Here is a 21,166-nt window from a genome sequence, read left to right as displayed (position 1 = left end):
AAGTGAAATCACCAGCACCACAAGCATCCTCCGTATAGTTAGAGTTGCGTTTTTATATTTCTCCCTGCTATGCTATTCACCATTCATTGTCTTAATTATCATTAAGCCTAAAACAGCCCCTCAGTTTATGTCTGGAAGGTGCACTGGAGACTAGTTGGATGTTAAATCATCTTTCCATAGGTGGGTGTTCTCAGCTGGCAAAGTCTTTCACAATGCCACAGTAACAGTTGTCAGCAATGGCAGAGTAACTAGTTGCAGAGCGAACAGCACCTTTAAAAGCACACAAATCCAGACAGAAAGCAGCTTCTATGCATCACATTTCAGTGGCCTTCTATCCAAGAGTCTCTCTTTGGTTACCTTCATGCCATACTGTACATAACAGCGTTTGCGTGACCCTGCTGATGTGTCCTTCAGCAAGACATTTAAACACTTGCTCTGTAGCTCTCTGACCTCACTGTGGAGAGAGAAAATTACAGATTATTAGTCTTAAGCTGTGCAAACCAACTCGGGTTCTGTTGACAGTTTTCGTCTTCTCTGAATTACCGCTACACATTTGTTGGTGTCCAGAAAACTGTTGCGTGTCACTTTATACAGTCATTCTTTATACACCTGTGCATGTGAAACTGGGTGGCCACAGTGAGAAGTGTTATAATAGGGTGTGTTCAGTCTGGCACAGTTCAAATGACATGCGTCAAAGGAAGTGGTTTGAGATGACACTGCTCCTGATGCTCCACACCCCTGCCTATGCGAATTTCACACATGCATTTGTTATAGAAATCTAAAAGGAAAAGCGTAACAATAACGGTATTTAATTGATGGGGCGGCGGTCTTAAACTGTGACGAGAAGTTACACAGAAAGTCCCGAAGTTTGAAGACGTTTGCGGGAAGACCAAGAAGAAAACGACGAGTTCCTCCTAACGCAGCATAGTTTCATTAAGCATCCCGCGATGAAGTGTATTAATCATTGTGTTAAGCAACCATGTTCAATATTTAACTGTAAATAAACAAACCTGACCACTACATATTTGATGTGTGGTTTTGGTGGTTCGTGTTCACAGAAAATATTTAATACATGACATTTAAACACGGGCACTTGAGATCATTAAAAAAAAACCCCAAAAAGAACTGTTATCATAGTTTGTCTTGCAGACTCCACTGTTTACAATACTTTGCAGGCACCTGAGTTGGCAGAGCACCCTATCACAGAGGAGCAGATGGTGGCGTGAAGAGTGCTGAGGAAAAATTATGTTTACTCTTCTGCTGTAAAAAGTTCTCCTCCCATTGCACTTGTATGTCAGAGTGTTTTTAATGGCTGCATTGCAGAGACCTTTTGGCGATCAGTTTCAATATAACAGTGGTTTAAGTGAAATGGGAAAGATGTTTAGGCACACACTGGTATATTGATTTTAAGCAAACAGTACAGCTGTGTCTTAATTAGGAGATTATGAAGGAAGCCAGAAACTTTATGAGACACGTCTTCCCTTTGTACACCTGGAAAAATAAACTAATGCTGACGCTTAATATTAGCAGTGGTGTTGTAAACAGTTAAAAATGGAAAAGGTTCCTAGAAAAATCCAGACATGTATCCAGTAATGCTGACAGATGACAGCACTTTAACATCTCAGGCTTAATTTATATCTTAAAACAAAACAAAATGCCTTAAATGGTAATACCATCTGTAATAAAGCTGCACTTTACAAGTTTAAACTGCTGAGGATCATGGGTGTTGTAGTACTTTTTTCTCAGCTAGCTCTCGGGCCTTTTGGTGAAGCTTGACTTGAAACTGCTAACACAGTGTGTTACTGTTGGCGAGTCTTTGGTGCTGGTATTATAAATTAGTTGCCTTTGTTTTAATTGAACTGCGTTTCCCAGAGTGCTCTTTGAGAGCCTGCATTGACTTGTTGTATTCAGCTGTGTGTTATAAACATAATTGCTGTAAGAGGATTGGTGATGACATGATGGGGGCAAAGAGGAAAAAAATATTTATCTCTGCAATCAGAACATTTTGTCTTTGACTGAATGATATTTAGTTTGTTTTGTTTCATGTCATTTGATGGGTGTTTTCTGTTTGTTTCTGTAGAACAGCAGATCTGCGATGCTGTCACAGAAATCTGATGTAGCTTTAAAAAAAAAAATCACAAAACAATAAAAAACATCAGCAACTATTCTTAAATATTGAGAGACTGGAAATGCACTGATCTGACTGTCCTGCAATATAAGTATTATGCATTTGATAAATAGAAATATGCTCTTGTATCCTATTAAAGCAGAAATCTTAATTTGTTTCAGCTGTCACCAACTTTACACTCATCTCTTGGGACGCAAACGCAGTGTAATCGCTAAGTAGTAATGTGAATTATCTACAGAAGACTATGGTAAAGGGTTAGATAACTCCACTGGAGACCTCGACATGTAATCACCAAGAGTTACGCTAAAGAGACTGAACCTACGTGGCATTTCAGTCTCGGACTTTCTGGAATTAAATGTAATCACAGACCTAAAACGGAAGGAATGTGGATTGTCCACATGAGCTTTGATATTTTTGTTTCCTCAAATTTCTTTTGCAATAGAACAATACAGGTATAAGCAGATATGGCTGCGTTGGTGTTGGTGTCACTAACCTCTGTGCGTGCGCTGCCCTCTCCTTACCACCCTTCAAGCTTGAATCCCGTCACTCCTCTCAGACCACTTGTGAGGGTTTTTCTGTGACGTTAGCCAGCGTAGCTTTATTAGTTTTGTGGTTGTAGCTGGGCTAACACTCGTTGTCATCACTCTGGGGTGTTTCCTCCAGCTGAGGCTCATAAAACACATTGCTTTGTGACTGTCCCTTGATGTGGGACTCATTTTACAGTTATTACACCCACAAATGGGCTGTGCGGAGAACGAGATGCACTGTGTTGCGTACTCGGCTCTGCTGCATACCTCTAGCAGGGATGCTTAGCTGGGTGGCTGCTGGGATGTTCATTAACATGTCTTCTTGGCAAGCTGAGTAAACATGAAGAGGCACTTCTGAAGCACTTTATGAACATCTATTAAATGTTAAATGGGCATTCTTCCTACGACAACCCAGCTGTCAGTCTGCTTTTAACAATGTGTAGGTTATGTGTAAGAGCGGATTCGGAGTGTTGTGGTGACTTATGCTTTGTTTCTCTAAAGAGGTTTTTTAGAAGTTGTAGGAAGTGTATTAAATGCTGCTAAAGATTTTTCATGCTTTATACATTTTTCTTTTTATAACATTAATAAAGTCGCAGTAAATTTCACGTGAGTCCTGCCTTCAAATATGACTCGATGTGTTGTCCTGTTAAAGCTCATTTTCAAGGTGTAATCTCTTCTATGTGTCCTGTGCTCAAGGGCCCCGTTCTGGGAAGGCCTCTTTTCTGTGTTTCAGTTTTCCCTGCCAGGCTGTGAAATTAACCATTCCACCCTTCATCGAAGAGACAGCTGTAGATAACTCCCAGATGATTAACCTTTCAGTTTGTTCTCTTAAACCCACATGAAGTCTGTCGGTATCTTGCTCAAGTTTAGTCTGACCATGTTCCCGTACTGCCCTTCCCTCCCCCTTCTCCCCTAAGACACTGTGAAAACAAGGGTCAGTTTTCAAGCACGCCTCGGCTCGGTTTAATGGAATACCTCAAGCACAGAGACATGAGGAAGAAAAGATCTTGCAAAACACCATAGCACGCTGCTGGAATGAGCACGGGAGCTTGTTTATGTGCAAAGCGCTGTGCTCTGTGTGTGTGTGCTCGTGCTTGTCATTTTGCTCATGTGAGAAATTACTTGTCCTACCTCATGTGAGATCCGCTGCGCCCCCCCCCCCCCCCCCCACGCACTGCCGACTTCTTCGTTTGTTGTCACTGGAATTTACTGTGATGTTGCAGCGTCCCTCGCAGTTTTGCACGCGAGCCACTCTTTCTCTCAGGGCCATATGGAGGAGGAGGAAAGTCTGGTTATAAAGAATTAATGAAGGCATAACGGGAGAAGAAAACTGTTTATATATGGAGGGCAGCAGGAGGCTGAATCAGAACATGTGAGCGAGGTGAGGAGTAGAGCAGAGCAGAGCTGGCTGATATTCACATGTTTCTCTTTTCCTCTCTCTCAGCTGATGTGTGTCTTTCAGTGCAAGTATACAGATGGATTACCTTACGCAAACACTGGGCCTTTGCTCTCAATAGGCAACACAGATACTCACAGCTAATATTTTCCTTATCAGGGGCTGCACCAGCCAATCACACACTGTATGAGAGAGTGACTGGGAAAGCAACAGACCATTCATTTATCATGGCCAGGCTCCATTGTGCCTATGTGCGTGTGCATGCTCGTATTACAATGGGCCTAAACTATGTGTGACCCTCTCTCATTTCCTACTATTTAAGTCGTGTTTTTGGGAGACGGCTGCGGCAGTCCAATACAAACCTCCACCTATGCTGCGGCTGTTGGACAGGCTTCAAATCAGAAGAAGCGCCGAATATTCAGGATGTGATTGTACTGACTGAGAATATCCTGGTAAACATTATTATCAGTGTTTTGAAAGTTAGAAAAATGTTTCTCATGTGCAATGTAGTTGATTTACTCAACAATGTTTTTGGATTATTACCTCTCTCTATGCCAAAAGTACATGGCGTCCCCCATCTTTGACCTTCACGCAGCTTATTATGTCAGAGTTCAAAGAAGTAAACCTTCACGTACTCATTAGAAGTCACTCTGCGTAAGTGTGTAGCCTAACTGGCTGAATCATATTGTGTGAATACGGGCTGCTTACTGCCACGGTCAGGCTGTGACTGTCACAGACGAGTTGGATTTTCTGGCCTTGTGGCTGTTATTCCGAGTGTCAGCATGTGACATGTGTTCATCAGATGGCCGAGCGTCTTCCGCCATATGGTGATTCAAAATCAAAACGAGTTGTGATGACAGCAGCGCTGCTCTATGTTCACGGTAACATCTGAAGAAGCTGGGAATCACAGCAGAGAAAATACTCGGTGATGGTGTTTTGTCGTTTAAGTGTTTTAGAACTGTTGTTTTCTAGTTCCCAATATCAGAGCAAATAAGACTTTTTCTTATTTTTACATAACGCTTTTTTGTTATTAAAATGATCACTTGTGGCACACAGAGATAAAAAGTTGCCCTCCTCTTGATGTCAGTGGCACCAGCCACACAAGGGCCATATCAAGGCCAGCAAACTTGGGGTCTATGTGCTTATTACTTTGAGATGTACCACCTGCCTAAATGTTATTGCAGTTTTAGTTTGCTATGACCCTTCATGGCGATGGTGGGATAATAGAATCTGATTCACTAAAGAAAACATGTAATGTTTTTGAAAAACATGACAAAGGTTTCGCCATATCTCACCTCAACTGATCTCTAGAAGTTGTTAGAAAAACAGGTTCGATCCACGGAGGCTTCACCTTGTACCTTACTGAACTTTCTGCTGTTTGGTGCCTAAAGCCTTCAGACGTCTTGTGGAGTCCATGGAGTGCAGAGCTGTTTTGGATTTAGATGCATCCTCGATGCACTAATCGTCTGACTGATTTGCGTCTCTGTTTTGTCTCACCTGTTTCCAGGCAGAAACTGTTTTTGTCTCACTTGTAAGGCCTAATTTTACTATTACACATTCTGTGAAATAACTAGTGAACTCTGTTTGAACTGGTATTAATAAAAGGCAAATCTGAAGTGTGGATTTGTAACTGCTGCGGGAATTAGGATGTGGCTGGGCAGGGGGAGCTGCGCTGAAACGATACTACGATACTGCTACAGTCGAATGTGCAACCTCCAGTCTGGCTTCTTCTTTCGCTTGAGATGAAAGAGAGATGAAAGAAGTAAAGGCAGTGATATAGGGATGTCACCGGACTGAATTTGTCTTGCACGTGAGCTACAAGCACACAGAGTAGGAGAAAAAGCAGACTCAAAAAAGGACAACGAATGTACATTCATTAAAGCAGCCATAACTCACCTCAGACAGAACTGCAAACAGTAGCTCCATGAAGATACTTAGTGTACACATGTGCTCTTTTTATTTTTTCTGCAGTCTCAGTTTTATACGTGTCTAACCGGTTAGACTTGAAACTTCAGAAAACACACTAAAATACACTTCAGGAAGGTAAACAACACTGCTAGTGACTTTGTCTGCTGTAATTTGTATTTATTTATTTATATATATTTGTTCGTATATAATTTCTCTATTCACATTTGCACAAATGGCACTTGTGTCCCCTTTAACAAATGACAGACTGTTGGCTGTTATCAAAAAGAAAGACGTGGTTACATAAAGTTACTTTAAACAAGCTGAGTGTTATGTTGGGTCATCTATTCAGCTGTTGCCAAAGCAGTTTTTCTGGCCTTTTTTGTGGCATTTCGTTTTGGTTGGATGGGTGACAGTACCGAGTGACAGGAAACAAGGGCAAATGGAGAGGGGAGTGATGTGAGGCAACTGTGGCCAGTCTAACTCAAACCAGAAAAGCTGGTGACATGTTACTACATCTTACTGATGTTCGACCGGGATGACCCCGCTTTCTATAACTTTTTTTCTTTCAGGAAAGGAACGTGCATTCTCGCATATCCTTAAGCTGCATGTCTTGTTTTCGATGTCAGTCTTCCTCAGTCCGTCTTAGGTTTTTTTGTCTCGTCACTGCAGTACATGCGTCGGACTTTTGCAGATCTTGCTTGGTGATCTCAGCACTGGCTGTAGCTCGGCTATGAATGAGCAAAACTTCTCTGAAGTCAGTGTTTATGGAGGGCCCCGTTTTCTCGAAGGGGAGAACCAAAGTTAAATAAATACTTGCTCCATCCTGTCTGCATTAAGGGCCTGCACACATGGCTTTGACGTCAGAGTGACATTAAACAGGGTGGGGTGGCCCAGCCGGCTCTGACAAGCATGAGCACACTCGCGCATACACACATTCTTCAAAAGCTTGCTATTAAAATCTTCTTTCTTTTCAATATCTTTGTCTAGCTGGTGTTTTTTGTCAGTTCTTTCCTGTTTCCTTCTCTTTCTTTCCATCGGAAATTTTAGTCTCGTCTAATTTTACAGTATAGAGCCCATTAGCTGAAACACTCGCATTTCCTACTCACTGTATAAGAAGGCAACACGAGAGAAGTAACTCTCTGTCTATTTCTTACTTTCTGCAGAGCAAGTTTGATTGTATTCATCAATCTTGCAGTGTTTTTGGCTCAATATATTTGCAGACTTTTCCTGCAACTGGCCATCGTCACGCAGCGTGTGCAACAGCCAATCCAACATTTGGCTTCAACATTTTTCTTCGTTGGCCTCTTTTGTTTGTGTATTCAGTTTTCCTGCAACAAGGAAACATAGCTGTGTGTGTGTGTGTGTGTGTGTGTGTGTGTGTGTGTGTGTGTGTGTGTGTGTGCCCTGGAGCCTCACAACAGGTCTGTCAGCATACCTATCTTCAACAACTTGATACCACATGATTTTAAAAGCTTCATATATCAACAAGCAGTTCCAGTTAAACAGTTTAAGTTTTCTCACGGTTAAAAGGAAAAAAAAAATTTTTTTTTGGTAATGTGTGTACTACTGTTGCATCTTGCATGTAAAACAAATTCAGGCAGTTTGTTCAGGGTGAAAATCAACAAGCAACAGACAGCAAAGTCAGAAAGTTGAACTCATTTTATTTTTTAAAGTAGTTTGATGCAGAAGAAGATGGATGAGGATGTTGTTTTTGTAGTGTTCTGAGCGTGCACACTGTTCGTTCTGCAGGTGTTTGACCGTCATGGCCTCCTGTGAGATTTTGTGCTGAAGCTGTCACATGTCTCTGCCAGGCCAGCTGGTATCTAGTGAACTTTGGGGCAGAGGATTTCCCTCTCTGTCTATGTTGCTCACTCACACTTAGGCTGGCTGATGTACTGATGTAACATAGTAATCGAGAAAAACCAACATTAATCATTTTAAATTCACTGACTGTGAAACAAGAAGATAGGTTGCTCTCTTCCCCCTGATAGAATTTTTTTTGTCACATATAAATACTAATGTTTTCTTTAAATTATTAAAACATGCATAAATGCATCTACTTTTAAATTTTTAAAAGAAAAGATTTTAAGAATTAGAAATGCACAGACTTATCAAACATTAATACTGGCCCCTATTCTCCTTGTTGACTGTCAGAGTTTTAAAATCAGGTAACCACTTTCATAAATTTAACACAAGCTTCAAACATTTATCCACAAAAAGTCCGCAATTATCCATCCATTCATCCATTTTCTTCCGCTTTTTTTTCCAAACAAAAAAACTTTATCTATTCCAGGATTCTTAACAGATTTTGACATGTCTGCATATTTTACTTTTAAACACATAGGATCTTGATATTCAGAGATCTTCAGACATAGTCACAAGAGTGTTGATCATCTATTTGTCTGCAGCATAAGCAAACACGCAAGCCTGTCTGAAGGGAGGAGGTTTTCAGGAAGGTAGACTGCCTTGTATTTGCATCCTTTTTGTATAATAGACAGTCCAGAGGCAGATATGAAATGATTAGAGATGAGAATTGGCTAAAGACATTTAGCTATTTTTTTTTTTTTATTGTCCCCTTTTCACTGATGATGGATAGGGCTGTGCGACATGACCAAAATCTCATATCCCAATATAAGACATCTATCGTCCGATAACAATATAAATCACAAAAATGTAACATTTTCTGTAAATTCTGTGAATCTCGGGCAGCTCGACTTGCGTGAAGTGTTTCCAGCTGGGCGTCATGTACCTGGAGTCGAGTGTTTTAACCGATGCATGAAACTATACATTTTTAGACATGAGTTGTAACAGCCGCCGTTTTCTTTGTGAGTATTTATTACACGGCGTGCTGCGGGGAAAAGCCTGTTCTAACGTTTGAGTCTAAGGTTTATTTTTTTAGCACCTGGCGGCTCTTTTTTGCTTCTCATCCGTAAACACTCTGAATACTCTTTCACATGATTCAGTTTATTTTGAAAAGTCTCAACAGGATCTTGAGCTTTATTGTGAAAGGTTTATGTGGAAAATAAATAGGCGGACACGTGACGCGATGGTTTTTACCGTCGTTGTTGCTCACGACAACGCATAAAAACAGTCGCTTGTCCGTAGTGTGGTTATATTAAATATAAGAGAAAGAGAGAACTTTAAGAAATGAATATAGCCACTACAGTGACCATCAAAACGATGAAAAAAATATTGCCGTAAACTGTTTATTTTGCGACACCACGAAACAAACGATAAAATTAAACGATAGACGTTTTTAAATTGTCATCCGACATATATCGTTATATCGAACAGCCCTAATGATGGAGATTAATCTAGAACCAGGTCTTTGTATTCCTACTAGAAAAAAAGGACTGCTCCTAGTCCCTAAAAGCTGGCACCACAAAATAGCTGGGCTCTAAAGTAGGAACCTCTGACGCAAGCGGCTGTGGGAGGGAATATTCATAGATTATTCACAGATACAACTGTCATATTTTCATTTATTTATTTATTTTTTCGTCTTCCTTGTATAATTCCCCCAGCCTTTGTTAGCAATGATTTGGGATGCACAACTAGGTCATCATAATAGTGGAAAATGGGTAATTGTGAATTTGTGTTGAACCATGTGCTTTGTCAGGATGGTCCTCCAAGGATCATTGTTTTTATGTATTTTTATGTACACTTTGTAGCTTTTATTAAGAAAGGATAGTGAAGAGAAGACAGGAAAGCTGTGAGATAGCACAGAGGAACTTTACTGGCATTGTGTAATTTTCATCAAGCTTTCAAGTTTGAAGTAAATTTGAGCAAAAATAGTAACGGCAGAGGTCCACAGGCACAATATCAAAGGAATAACATTTTCAGAAGACCATAAAATACCAATCCTAATCAAATGATGTTGTAATCAGCAAATGTTTGTCACGCTACATTTTGAAATGTTGATCACCAATTTTAATAATGGCTGAGTTTGCAGACAGATGTTATAAAATATCAGATTCTCTCTTCAAGTGTGTGTGTGTGTGTTATCCAGTAATGATGGAATGATGACCTGTGGATGATGTCCACGGAATAAGGTTGGAACAGTATCCACACATGCTCACATCTAGCAAATATCAGGAAACCATCCACTTTGGATTTGTACTTACAACTTACATAGCATGAGTGTGCTACAGTGCTACAGGCAGGACACGATTACTGGTTGCCCACTATGAATTACATGGCTAGCTTTCTGCTATATTCTTACATTGGCTCAGTTGGACATTGCGTAGATTTTGTGTAAAGGATCTGGCTGGGTGTGGACTATGTAATGTCTGCAGCATAGCCGGTGTAGCTGAGCTTGAGGCAAGAGTTTGCGATGAGAAGGTCATCGAGCGGAAATGCAAGGGATTTCCAGATGAGACAGTCTGCAGGCAAACCTCCTCAGTTGGATTGTTTCCCATTTCTGACTTCTTTTCTTCCCCATTTCTCTGGACACACACACACACACCCACCCCTGCTGCTATTGGAATGAGATTCCTTGTGAAATATACGGAGTGACTGGGGTCCTCTGAAGAGCGCTGTTGGGCCTTGAGATCGTTTACCACTCATATCAGGGTCATCTGATCTGCCAAGACGACTGCCCAACATTACTGTGTGTGCGTGCGAGTGTATGTGTGTGTGAGTGTGCGCGCACGCACATTTACGAGAGAGAGAGAGAGACACAATATGTGTGTGCCCCATGATCTTTGAAGCTGTCAACATTCTTCACCACATGCCCTGCCTTGATGCATGGAGGCGACTGGTGAGATGAACCACCTGCTTTGGCCTCTGGTCAAAGCAAGGTCAACATGAACAAGCTTGTGCGCACCCACACACACACACACACATGCACAGACGCGCACACACACACGGTTCCCATGAGTCTTAAAAAGTCTGTCGTATTTCGTTTCATTTTGATAGTCATGAAATGTCTTAAAATCTTCTTTTCTCTCGTGAGAGGTTTTAATTTAGACATGTGGTTATAACTGAGACTTTTCCTAACACTTGAAGTGAACCTATTGTGCTCATTTCCATATTTCTACCTTTATGTTTTTTGACTGTACTAGAATTGTTTTCCATAATTAAAAAATAATCCTTATTGGATGAAGTAAAGGATAACTAAATAAAAACAAGCTGTTTTAGCTCCTCTCCCTTTCTTTATTCTGATTGGCTGATTCTTTCACACAGTAGGTTTGAACAGCAGGTGGGTGGGGCTTATGTCCTCACAGCATCCCTATTCATATGTTTGTGTTGAAAATGCCAATGGATGGAAACTGTTAAAGACTCCAAATGCAATATAAAAGCATAGATGGGCTGACGAGGAAACTCTCCTTTTTTTGTGTCTCAGGTGGAGGAGGAAAGAGGAATGGCCGCAGCAAGAAATGGAAAGAGATGCTAAAACTCCCGCACATCAGCCAGTGTGAGGAGCTACGTCGCACCATCGGTAAGAAACTGGTAGTGCGTGTGGGTATGTGGGTGTGAGACAAAAAGATAACTTGCCACGCTGTGTCGTTGGGGTGGGCCTGACTGTGTGAGGAAGTTCAGATTGGACTTCCTTCCTGTTTCTACCCGTCTCCACCCGTAGTTACAAGCAAGGGACAGGAAACCCTGTGTGTGCTTGTGTGCGTGTGACTGAGACAGGGAATCTGTTTGCACTGCTGTTTCTGAATCTCAAGCTCTCCTTTAACATATCTGCTGTGCTTGTTCACACATCAAATGAAAGCATGCTCACCCCAGCTTCCTTCCTTTTCTCAACCTCCAGGTCTAACCTGAAAGTACTGGCAGGATTTTCTCTTTGTGGCCCCCGACAAGAGTTCTACTCTTGGGCTTCATTATCTTCTCACCCCCCCAGCCCCCACCCACCATGGTTCCCTGAATGCCACAGCACAAGTGTGTGTGTGTGTGTGTGTGTCTGTGTAATAGTGCGTCACAGCTATCTTTGCCAGAGATTGCAGTGCTACCCTCCCCCACATACTCGCATACCCTCCCTCTTTTCTATCTCCATGCCTTTCCCTCCCACTATCTGCAGCTCTTTCCCTCTCTCTCACTCTTTCAGCCACTTCAGAGAAACATAAGAGTGGCAGAACAGGAGAGTTACAGAGAGCACGAGTGGAAAACAGAAACACAGAGGGAAAGAGAGGCTTTTTACAACGAGAGAAAAGATCTTTCGAGGACAGGAGAGGATAGGAAGAAGGCAGAGTCAAAGATGTAGATGCACATATTCGCGGAGGACATGTCTCACACTCGGTGTTGATTGCACTCGTCGTCGTGTTGATTTCAGATCGCAAGTCGTCACTCATAGAACTAATTATCCAAATCTTGAAAAAAAAAATCGATCTCCATCTCTGGTCCAGTTGTGTGCCTTCTCACCTTTTTGTTCCTATCCCAGGTGATTTTCATGTCCGCATTAATGATAATAATAACTGTAAGTGGCTGTACAGTTTCTGGAACCACTACAGGGCTTCAGTTTCATACAGGAGACCAACTTCCATATTCACAGTCATGGTTGTGTCTAGGAGTTGCAATACACCAGCTAACAATCACAATGGATATGGACATCCTTACACCCCCCCTCACCCCCCAACACACACACACACATTTCTTTACATGCTTGTTAGGTATGTAGTTCCTTGGGGAATTCCCCAGTGTGTACTTATCTCTTCTCACCATTCTCCCTTCCTCATTCAGCCTCTGGTTAACACTGCGTCCTCATCTTCCTCGAACAAGTTTTGATACCAACAACCACACTGTTCTTTTGTCCCACCATTAATAACCCTGCCACAGCCTCTCAGTCATGTATTTCAAACAACAAAGCAACAGTTCATGAACTTAAGCCCAGGCACACCTCTATCACAGGATATCCCCTGTGTTTAATGCTTGTCCCTCTTCTATTCATCCTCTGGATCCTCTCCCTTTGATAGCGTCATACTTCGACATGATGTGGTTGGACACCACCACCATTAAATCACAGATGAAAGTTTACTGGCTCAAACTTAAATGATAAATCAGGACATGATTGGTCCCAAACCCCCAAATGTGCCTCACCATCAGCAACTCCACTCTGCGTCTGAGTAATTATTGGTACTTCTCTCCTTTACCCTCAGTGTGTCGCAGCAAAGAACATTTTTTTTTTCCCCAGGAAATTATTTTTGCTTTGCTTCCAAAACTTTTATCCATCGCTCCAGCACATCCAGATGTTACTACTGCAACTGCATTCTTTACAGTACAAGTAATCAAACTCCTGTACAACTCTGCTAAATGCTGTAGTCCTGCAACCACTATTACTCCCGTCCCTTCAAAACTGGGCTCCTGTCCCACACCAGAATCCATTTCAGAGTCCTTCTGTTCATCACCACACACCTTCCATCAGCCTCTACTCATTTAATGCCAAATTCTTGTCAACACCAATCAGGACCAAGCGAAAGAATTCTTTAAAGCTCTCTCCTCCTGGATCATTATCTCCAAGCCAGCACTGATGTTCAGATCACTACTCAAAACTCACGATGTTTATCCGTTATTTGTTTGAATCTGTTAGTTTCTATGATCATTTTTGCTTTTTTCACAGCCTCCACTGCCTTTGTCTGGACAGACGTGTTCGTAAGCTGTAGTTTAACTCAACCTCTTTTGTGTCACTGACCAGTTTATGTCCGACAGTATTTTCACGGACTGGCCTTTAAGGTGTCGTGGATAAATACAACAAAATAAAACCGATAAAAACCCTGAAAACCATAAATTTCACACCCGAGCCTCAACTCTCGCGGCCCGGTACCAAACGACTCACGGACCAGTACCAGTCCGTGGCCTGGGGGTTGTGGGCTGCTGGCTTAACTGGTAGGCACAGGCCTAGAACAGCAAAGCAGCAATTCTGGTTATTTAATGTAAAATCTCTTTGTGTAACCTGAAATCAATCCATCTATTATTATTATTATTATTATTATTATTATTAAGGAGGATGGTACCCAGCACATAAATATGTGCACAGGATTCTAAAAACAGGCAATAAGTGCCTGCCCGTGTGTGTGTTTGTCCTTGTGTGTGTGCATGCGCGCATACAGCAGCTGTTAAGGTTTATGTACGTCACTATTACATAGATGCTATTGCGTAATTTCCCTATCACACTGAGTACAAGATCAAAATAATCCTCCTGGTGTGCTTAAACACACAGGCGTGTAGTTATGTGCGTGCACACATACACACGTGCAGAAACACTCACACTTGCCCGTTCAGAGTGCGGGCACAGTGGACAGAATACAGTGTAGCGACTGATAGCAGAGTCTTTGTTGTGTCTTGATAATGTCAGGCATTTGACCTTAGCCTTGACAAGTGAACGGTAATGCTAGGAAGCTTAGATTACATTATGTGGGCTGCAGGCACTTTGTCTGCCAGCCTTAGACCTCTCTCTCCATCTTTCTTTCTTTTTTGTCCATCTCTTTCTTACCATTCTAATTTTTTTTTGGCATATTTAATACATATATTATATGGGCACCTCTTACTTTTGATCACTGCAAACACGTTAGCCTGTTAACATGGTCCTGAAAGCATAGGTATTTTGGATGGAGACTAAATGCTTGTTGCATAGCAGCAGTGAGCATTGGCCGTGCAGGTGTCTGTTTGCACACAAACACGGGCATGCACTCCTGCACCTATTGCACGCTTGTGAGCATTTAGCTGACTGTTCACTGTCTCACTAATCTACTCTGTCTTGGTCTAAATTGGAGTTTTGATTGAGTTGTAATTACAGCTGCATTCACTGGCTCAGACAGTTAGTGTTAGACAGTTAGATACAGTGCTCCCTCCTCTCTTTTTAATCCCCTTATTTACCAGTTCCATTTTTCTCTGACACCTTGTTGCCTTGTGTGCGTTCCCTCTTTCCCAATCTCCTTTCATATTTGTTCATATTTAGGAAATTGGATAGGTTCCTCATAAGCAAGGAAGACATTATTGAGAAATTGGGGGGGGGGGGGGGGGGGGTTTGCAGTTGGGGAACACAAAAAGTATGAGCAAACATCCTCATAGAAATCTAAATGTAGATAAACAGTATGCAATAAAAGAAAAAAAAATGTATGTGCTTCAAATTGCTTAAACTACTCCCTTCTACACAAATGACAGTCAAAAAGTCAAAAGCATTAGTCCGATTAAATTTTATATCGCATCAGTTCACAATAACAATCATCTCTAGATCCTTTAAATTGTAAGGTAAAGATCCTACAACATTTGAGAGATTACCCCAACATTCAGGCAGTCACCTTTGAGGAAGCACAACTGTGAAAGAAACCCTGGACAGAACCAGTATCAGGAAGGGGCAACTATCTGCCTCGACTGGTTGGGATGGAAAACCATGTACAACAAATAGGACGAAAAATCTACTGGAGAGAGAAGGCAAAACATCAATAACAGTGAAGTGGATCTGCAGTGTCATAGAAACGCTTTGTTAAAAAATAAAGAAAAATATCTCCAGTGTTTATTCATACAAAGATTTGTTGTGTGTTGCAAACCTGTGAATGGGTACAGCAATAATCAAACACTAACAACTGGTGTAAATGTACTTTTTATTTAAAGAATTCTGAGAAACTTACTGAGTAAAAATGAAATGTAACACAGATACTTTTCTTAATTTTGACAGTCCTACTGAGAAACAGGGATATTTTTGCAATTAGTGGGGAAAAAATGCTTTCTAGACAATTTCACAATAGTTTCTGTGGCTTCTTTCTTACGCAAATTAGATGTTGTCACCTTAAAGAGTCAGCCAGTTGTGTTGTGATTCAGCAGGGAACTGCCACCACTGGAGCAACAAGCAAAACTCATCATTAGGATTAAAATGCCCTGAAATACTTGAAAGACTTCTCATGCTAGACTGAAACCTCGTCAGAGGGCCTTTGTAAACAGATTTCGCCCGTCTTTATAATGATATAACAGAGTAAAGAAACAGGATATTTGGTGGTAAAAGACAAGCAACTAATGACTGAAACTGCTGTATGTGTCATTTTCTATGAACAAAAGAAATGTTTGTTTAATTTTCAGAACGGCCGACGTGACGCCAACCCAAAGTTTCATGGTTTGGTCAGCTGGCTGAACTAATGCTCAGTGAGAAATTAAATGGTGAAAAAATGGCTTAGAAAGTTGATCTATACCTGTTTGTCAGGACGGGTAGGTTAGCCTCAAAACTATCCGATAATTTGTTGTAATGGATAACGAATAGTAATAATTACAAATGAATAATAATAATGACATTTCTGATGATACAGAAAAAAGATTGGAAAAATGTTCTTGATGCTTACAGCTTGCAGGCAGCAGCATTTAGAAGTGTAGGAAATGGAGGCGAAATAAGATAAGATAACCTTTATTAGTCCCACGCATGGGAAATTTGTTATGCAACAGTAGCCTAGGATGTTCAGGTAAAAGTGTAAAATAACTGCTTAAAGCCCTTGTTTTCGACAATACTGTACATTTAGCGGGAACATTTTTCTCACGTATTTTGCATAGTACTGTTTTGTTGCATGTTTTTGAAGTCTTTTTAGATACTTAGTCTCAATCGGACACTGACATGTGCTCTTGCTTTCAGATATGCCTGGGCCTGTCTCGTTGTTGAGCACATAGGGAATTTCAATTCATGGTATTGTTATAGACCGTTATATCACACTACGACATTTTTATTATACAGAAAAATGTATTCTGCTTTTATCACGGACGATATTGTAAAGCACAGCCTGAGCTGTTTCTGATTGTTGAGGCCTTTGAGTTATGCGAGGTGCGGTGCAGCACCCTGTGTGCTATAGCAGAAATGTTACACTCTTATGCTTTTGAAAGTAAAAAACAAAAACCACTAAAACAATGAAAATATAAAATGTGTTGAGTTCTGCCTCTGGGTCGGTTTCACACACTTTATATTCAGTACTTTATATTCTGGGAGGCTGTCTTCACGGCCACTGTGAGGGGTGTTAATGCATTCAGTTGTCTAAGAACAAGAAATATATAAAGATCAGTTGTCTTCTTTGGCTTTTGTTTTTTAAAAGAGGACAAAGTTAGAGCAGTTAGAGAATGTGCTCATATTTGGAGCCAGTCTTGGTTGAGCAGAGTGCAACAGTAAGTAAAAATCCATTCTCACACTTAGTCCAGCAGTTCTTCAGCACTTCACTGGTAAATTTTCTAGCACTGGTGGTTTGTTGCTTGAAAATTACTATCAGACTAAGCCAATGTTGATGTTGTGCTTTGGCCAGTTATTAGTTTGGGTGTTCTCTACCTATTTTCCTAAATTGTCAGCTATCACAGGAACACAGGCAGGGTACACTGTGCACAAGATGCCAGTCCATCACAGAGCCAATGCAGAGACAGAGACAACCATTCATGCTCACACTAAAGCCTATGGGCAATTTAGAATCACCGGTTTGCCCGCCATGCATGCCTTTTGGACTCTGGGGGAGGAAGCTGGGGTCCCTGGAGACCATGTGGAAAATATGCAGAATCCTCACAGAAAGGAGGTTTGGACCAGGAATCTTCTTAATGTGAGGTGACTGTGCTAACCACTGCACCACCATGGCCTCTTCAAGATTTCCAATTCACATGAAATATCTTGACATAGAGAAGACAGCCTGAGCTGGTTCTCCTCTGTCACCACCTCTACCAACACCACTTCACAGTACAGCTTTTTACAATGCCGATGATCTAATGGTTTATTTAAACCAAGTGGATGATTAATTAATTTGCATTTCATATTTTGATTTCTCTGTGCCTGCTAATGAATACGGGACGAGTATCTTGCCCTGTCTCTTTTTTACCAACTTCCTGTGGTTCGCATCGCCTATTGTCCCCTGTTAAATAAAAGCCACTTGTGCTCTCTTAATCGTACGCTGTCAACCTCTTCAATGATTGTCAAGAGTAGCGCGCGAGCCACATTTGGGGATACAGATGTCATACACAGCTACACCATTGTTCTCCTCCGGCCAGACCACTCCACTCCAGAGTTCAAATAAACTGCTCCAAATACTGTTCAAACGCTCTGAAATTGCCTTCATCAGCTATGAGTGTAAAGGGCTTTCCTCGCTCCCGCACAGAGCTGACGGGGAAACACCAAAGCAGGCCTCTGAAATCTTGGTGATCAAAGATGAAAGATAATGTCTGAAAGCAAGTGTAACAAAGTACAGTATAAAGTTTTGTGAAAGAGCTTCTGTTGGTCAGATTTTAAATACAGCAGCCTCTGTGTGAAGGGAAGTAATAAAAAAAAAATCCTATCTCTATTCTGTTTGCTGACCAACCTGATAAGTTAGGTGCTGTGGTCATGTAAGTGGCAAGTTTGAATAGGAAACGCTGAGCTGCAGAAGTAAATCCTGTGTAATAAACAGTGCAGAAGAGAGGGCTGTTGTGAAGATTTCATTTACTGTTGGAGGTTTGCCTGTAGCTGTCAGCACTCCCAAATTTTCATACCTAGCATCTCTCTTCCTCTGTGTATATGAATGTGTGTGGCCTGTTTTTGTTTGTATGTTCATCTTGCATGTGTGCCTGCGCATCCTTAGCGTGATGAACCAATGATGGAAAGTGTCCTGGTACAAGAGGAAATATGACTCAAATGGACACCATTAGTGCTAATAGGGGCAAAAATGCTAAGATATGTACAGAAAAAACAGATATGTGACATCATGTGGTGTTTTTCTTTTCTTTTTTTTTCCAGAAAAGAATACGTCTCTTTTTTTTTTTCTTCTTTTTTTTAAAGGTAGAATTCATTTTTTCCGTGAGATGTAGGCCGAATTTCTTTTAACTTGACCCTTACATTTTATTTTATTTTTTAAATTTTTGTGTAGATCCCCATTACTTTGTGTAAAATTAATAGCTAGATCTGTCTGGGGGAAAAAGTGTGTTTATTTGTAGGAAAAACCTTGTTTTAGCTAAGACGTATTGGATGTAAAATAATGAGGAAAAGTCCTGACCCACTCCCTATTTGTTTATATTTTACTTCCATTCTGCATTCTACATTTCAGTCTGCTCAAAGTACCTCCATCTGTATTTTCAGAAGGGAAAAAAAACCCTGTTTTTGCTTTGTATACGATATTTCCATCTAGGTTTGCACGTTTCAAAAAATCACTGCATACATTTTACATTTTTCTAGAAAAATATAAAAAATGTCAGGTGGCTGAAAACCTCTGCAGAGTACTGTAGATAATGGCTTCTCAGATTCACAGTTTTTAAGATTTTCTTTTAAGCAACTTCAGTGTCCATTATCCTAATGTATTGATTATAGCAAGTACTGCTTTTCTTTGGTTAAACATGCCAAGCAATACAAATACAAATCTTTCACCCTGTATAATTAAAAAAAAAAACCAAAATATACGCTGGGGAAAAAGTTTAATTTTTTTAATTTATTTATTGTATTTTTTGTAAAGCAGCTAGTTAGTGCTAGCTTGTTGTTAGCTAACAAAGGACGAGAGGACTGGTACGTTGTCATGGTAAAACATGGACGTCGCTTTCAGGTGTGAAAAACGAAGCTTCTTATTTGTAGGCCACCAGATGACAGTAAGTTGCTGTGTCCCATTTCAGGGTCCGCACGCTTGAAGTACGCATTTTAAGTGCGGTTACGTCACCGCCACGCGACGACGGCTGTCCCAATTCAAAGTGTACTTGAAATGCATACTCCAAATGCGCCGTCGATTTCCCCAAATATCAAGCGTGGTCCGGTGCACGCTTCGTGGTCCCATATATCCCACAATTCATAGCGCGGCGGTGGGTGTGGATAATTGTGCCGCAAAATACGGCAGAAGGGAGAGGCCGAAAAGTGAACTGTCAAAAGTAAGTACTGAATATGACGTCACTTATTCATGTGCGAATGTTTAATAACAAAGAACATTAAAACATTGCTGTTGGCCACATGTCGGCAAAGTTATGTGACACTAGTGATGTTTGTACTTCCAGCATTAACTTGGTTTTAAAGCCTCTACTTCTAAATATACATATAGTCGACCTTAATCTTACAGAGAATCTGATGATTTTATGGATAATTAAAGTCAGTCATATATCCACAAACACAACAAGCTGAAAGTCAGTGATATATATATATATATATATATATATATATATATATATATATATATATATATATATATATATATATATATCATAATAATCTGACAATACTATAATATTGGCCATATTATATTTACATTACCATAGTGAGATGACTTTAGTCTCATGAACAACATTAACTAATTATTATTTACTAGCTAATCTTAAATGACTGTTCAGTACAGAAATGAAGCCCAACAATCATGTTTTACAGTCCCGTGGTCTCAGCCTCAGATACTCACCTAATCAAAGTGATGTCAGAACAAAAATGAATGGCCAACAAAACAATTAAGTCCTTCATTTCTGTCAAACAAAGCTGTATGAAACGTGTCTCGCGGTTAGTATCATAGTTGCTAGGCAACCTGAACAGCGCGACGAAGCATATACCGTCCCATTTCACAAGCCTCTCACTTCCGCACTTCTCGTACTTATAGTACGCACCGTACGTAGTACGCGTAGTGCGCGTACTTCAAGCGTGCAGACCCTGAAATGGGACACAGCCAGTGTGTTTGCAAAAAGATTGTTTCTGTCTTGAACTCTGGAGACATTTGTTTTTCTGAGCTTGTGGACTCCGTCACTTGTTTTAGGTCAAACTATGTTCGACATACGTATTATGTTTCAAAATGGTGGATTATCTGCGGTATGCTCGTTGACTTATGATTTTGTGACTGACAGTCAGGTTGTTGTTGTAGTAAGTGTGCGGTTTTACACACAGACCTGCCCCTTCTTGTCACATTCCACGTCAAAACACTAAGATGTCAGCTGTGAAAATGCTCATGCTGAGGTTTAAAATGTTTAAAAGGTCGCTCACAAGCGAATGGGGTGATCAAAATTGACAGTTCGTGTTTCTACACTTAATTGTTAGTGTTTCTTTGTGCTCCTCAAAACAAATTTTCAGACATTAAGCCTGTCCTGTATTTTGAAATGTATGTTTCTTTAAATGCATTTTTTTTTTGTATTTCATGTGGATGGAGATGTGTTTCAAAACAGAAGCAGAAAAAAATGCTTACCGTTTTGCTGTCACCAGGAAACGTGACAGCTCCTGCCCTTTAATTGCCCTTTTGCTACTATTTCGAGTTTAACTGTGAGAATTATAAAAGGCATCCACCAGTTAATTTCTCACTTTGGCTCACAACGCAAAGTTAATTCAAATGAAAACAATTT

General features: G+C 40.7%; 1 protein-coding gene across 3 annotated transcripts in view; it reads left to right on the top strand.

The window, feature by feature from the left end:
• grk4 (G protein-coupled receptor kinase 4) overlaps nt 1-21,166 on the top strand; it is a 54,033-nt gene that overhangs the window by 1,811 nt on the left and 31,056 nt on the right. For 2 of the 3 annotated variants that reach the window (XM_085161909.1, XM_085161910.1), the window contains exon 2: nt 11,301-11,396. In XM_085161909.1, the coding sequence (XP_085018035.1) occupies nt 11,301-11,396 (96 nt within the window). The other variant, XM_085161911.1, reaches the window with a different exon arrangement.

Source organism: Neolamprologus multifasciatus, chromosome 6, assembly GCF_963576455.1.
Source record: "Neolamprologus multifasciatus chromosome 6, fNeoMul1.2, whole genome shotgun sequence".
Classification (NCBI taxonomy): Eukaryota; Metazoa; Chordata; class Actinopteri; order Cichliformes; family Cichlidae; genus Neolamprologus; species Neolamprologus multifasciatus.
This window is presented reverse-complemented; position numbering and strand designations above follow the sequence as displayed.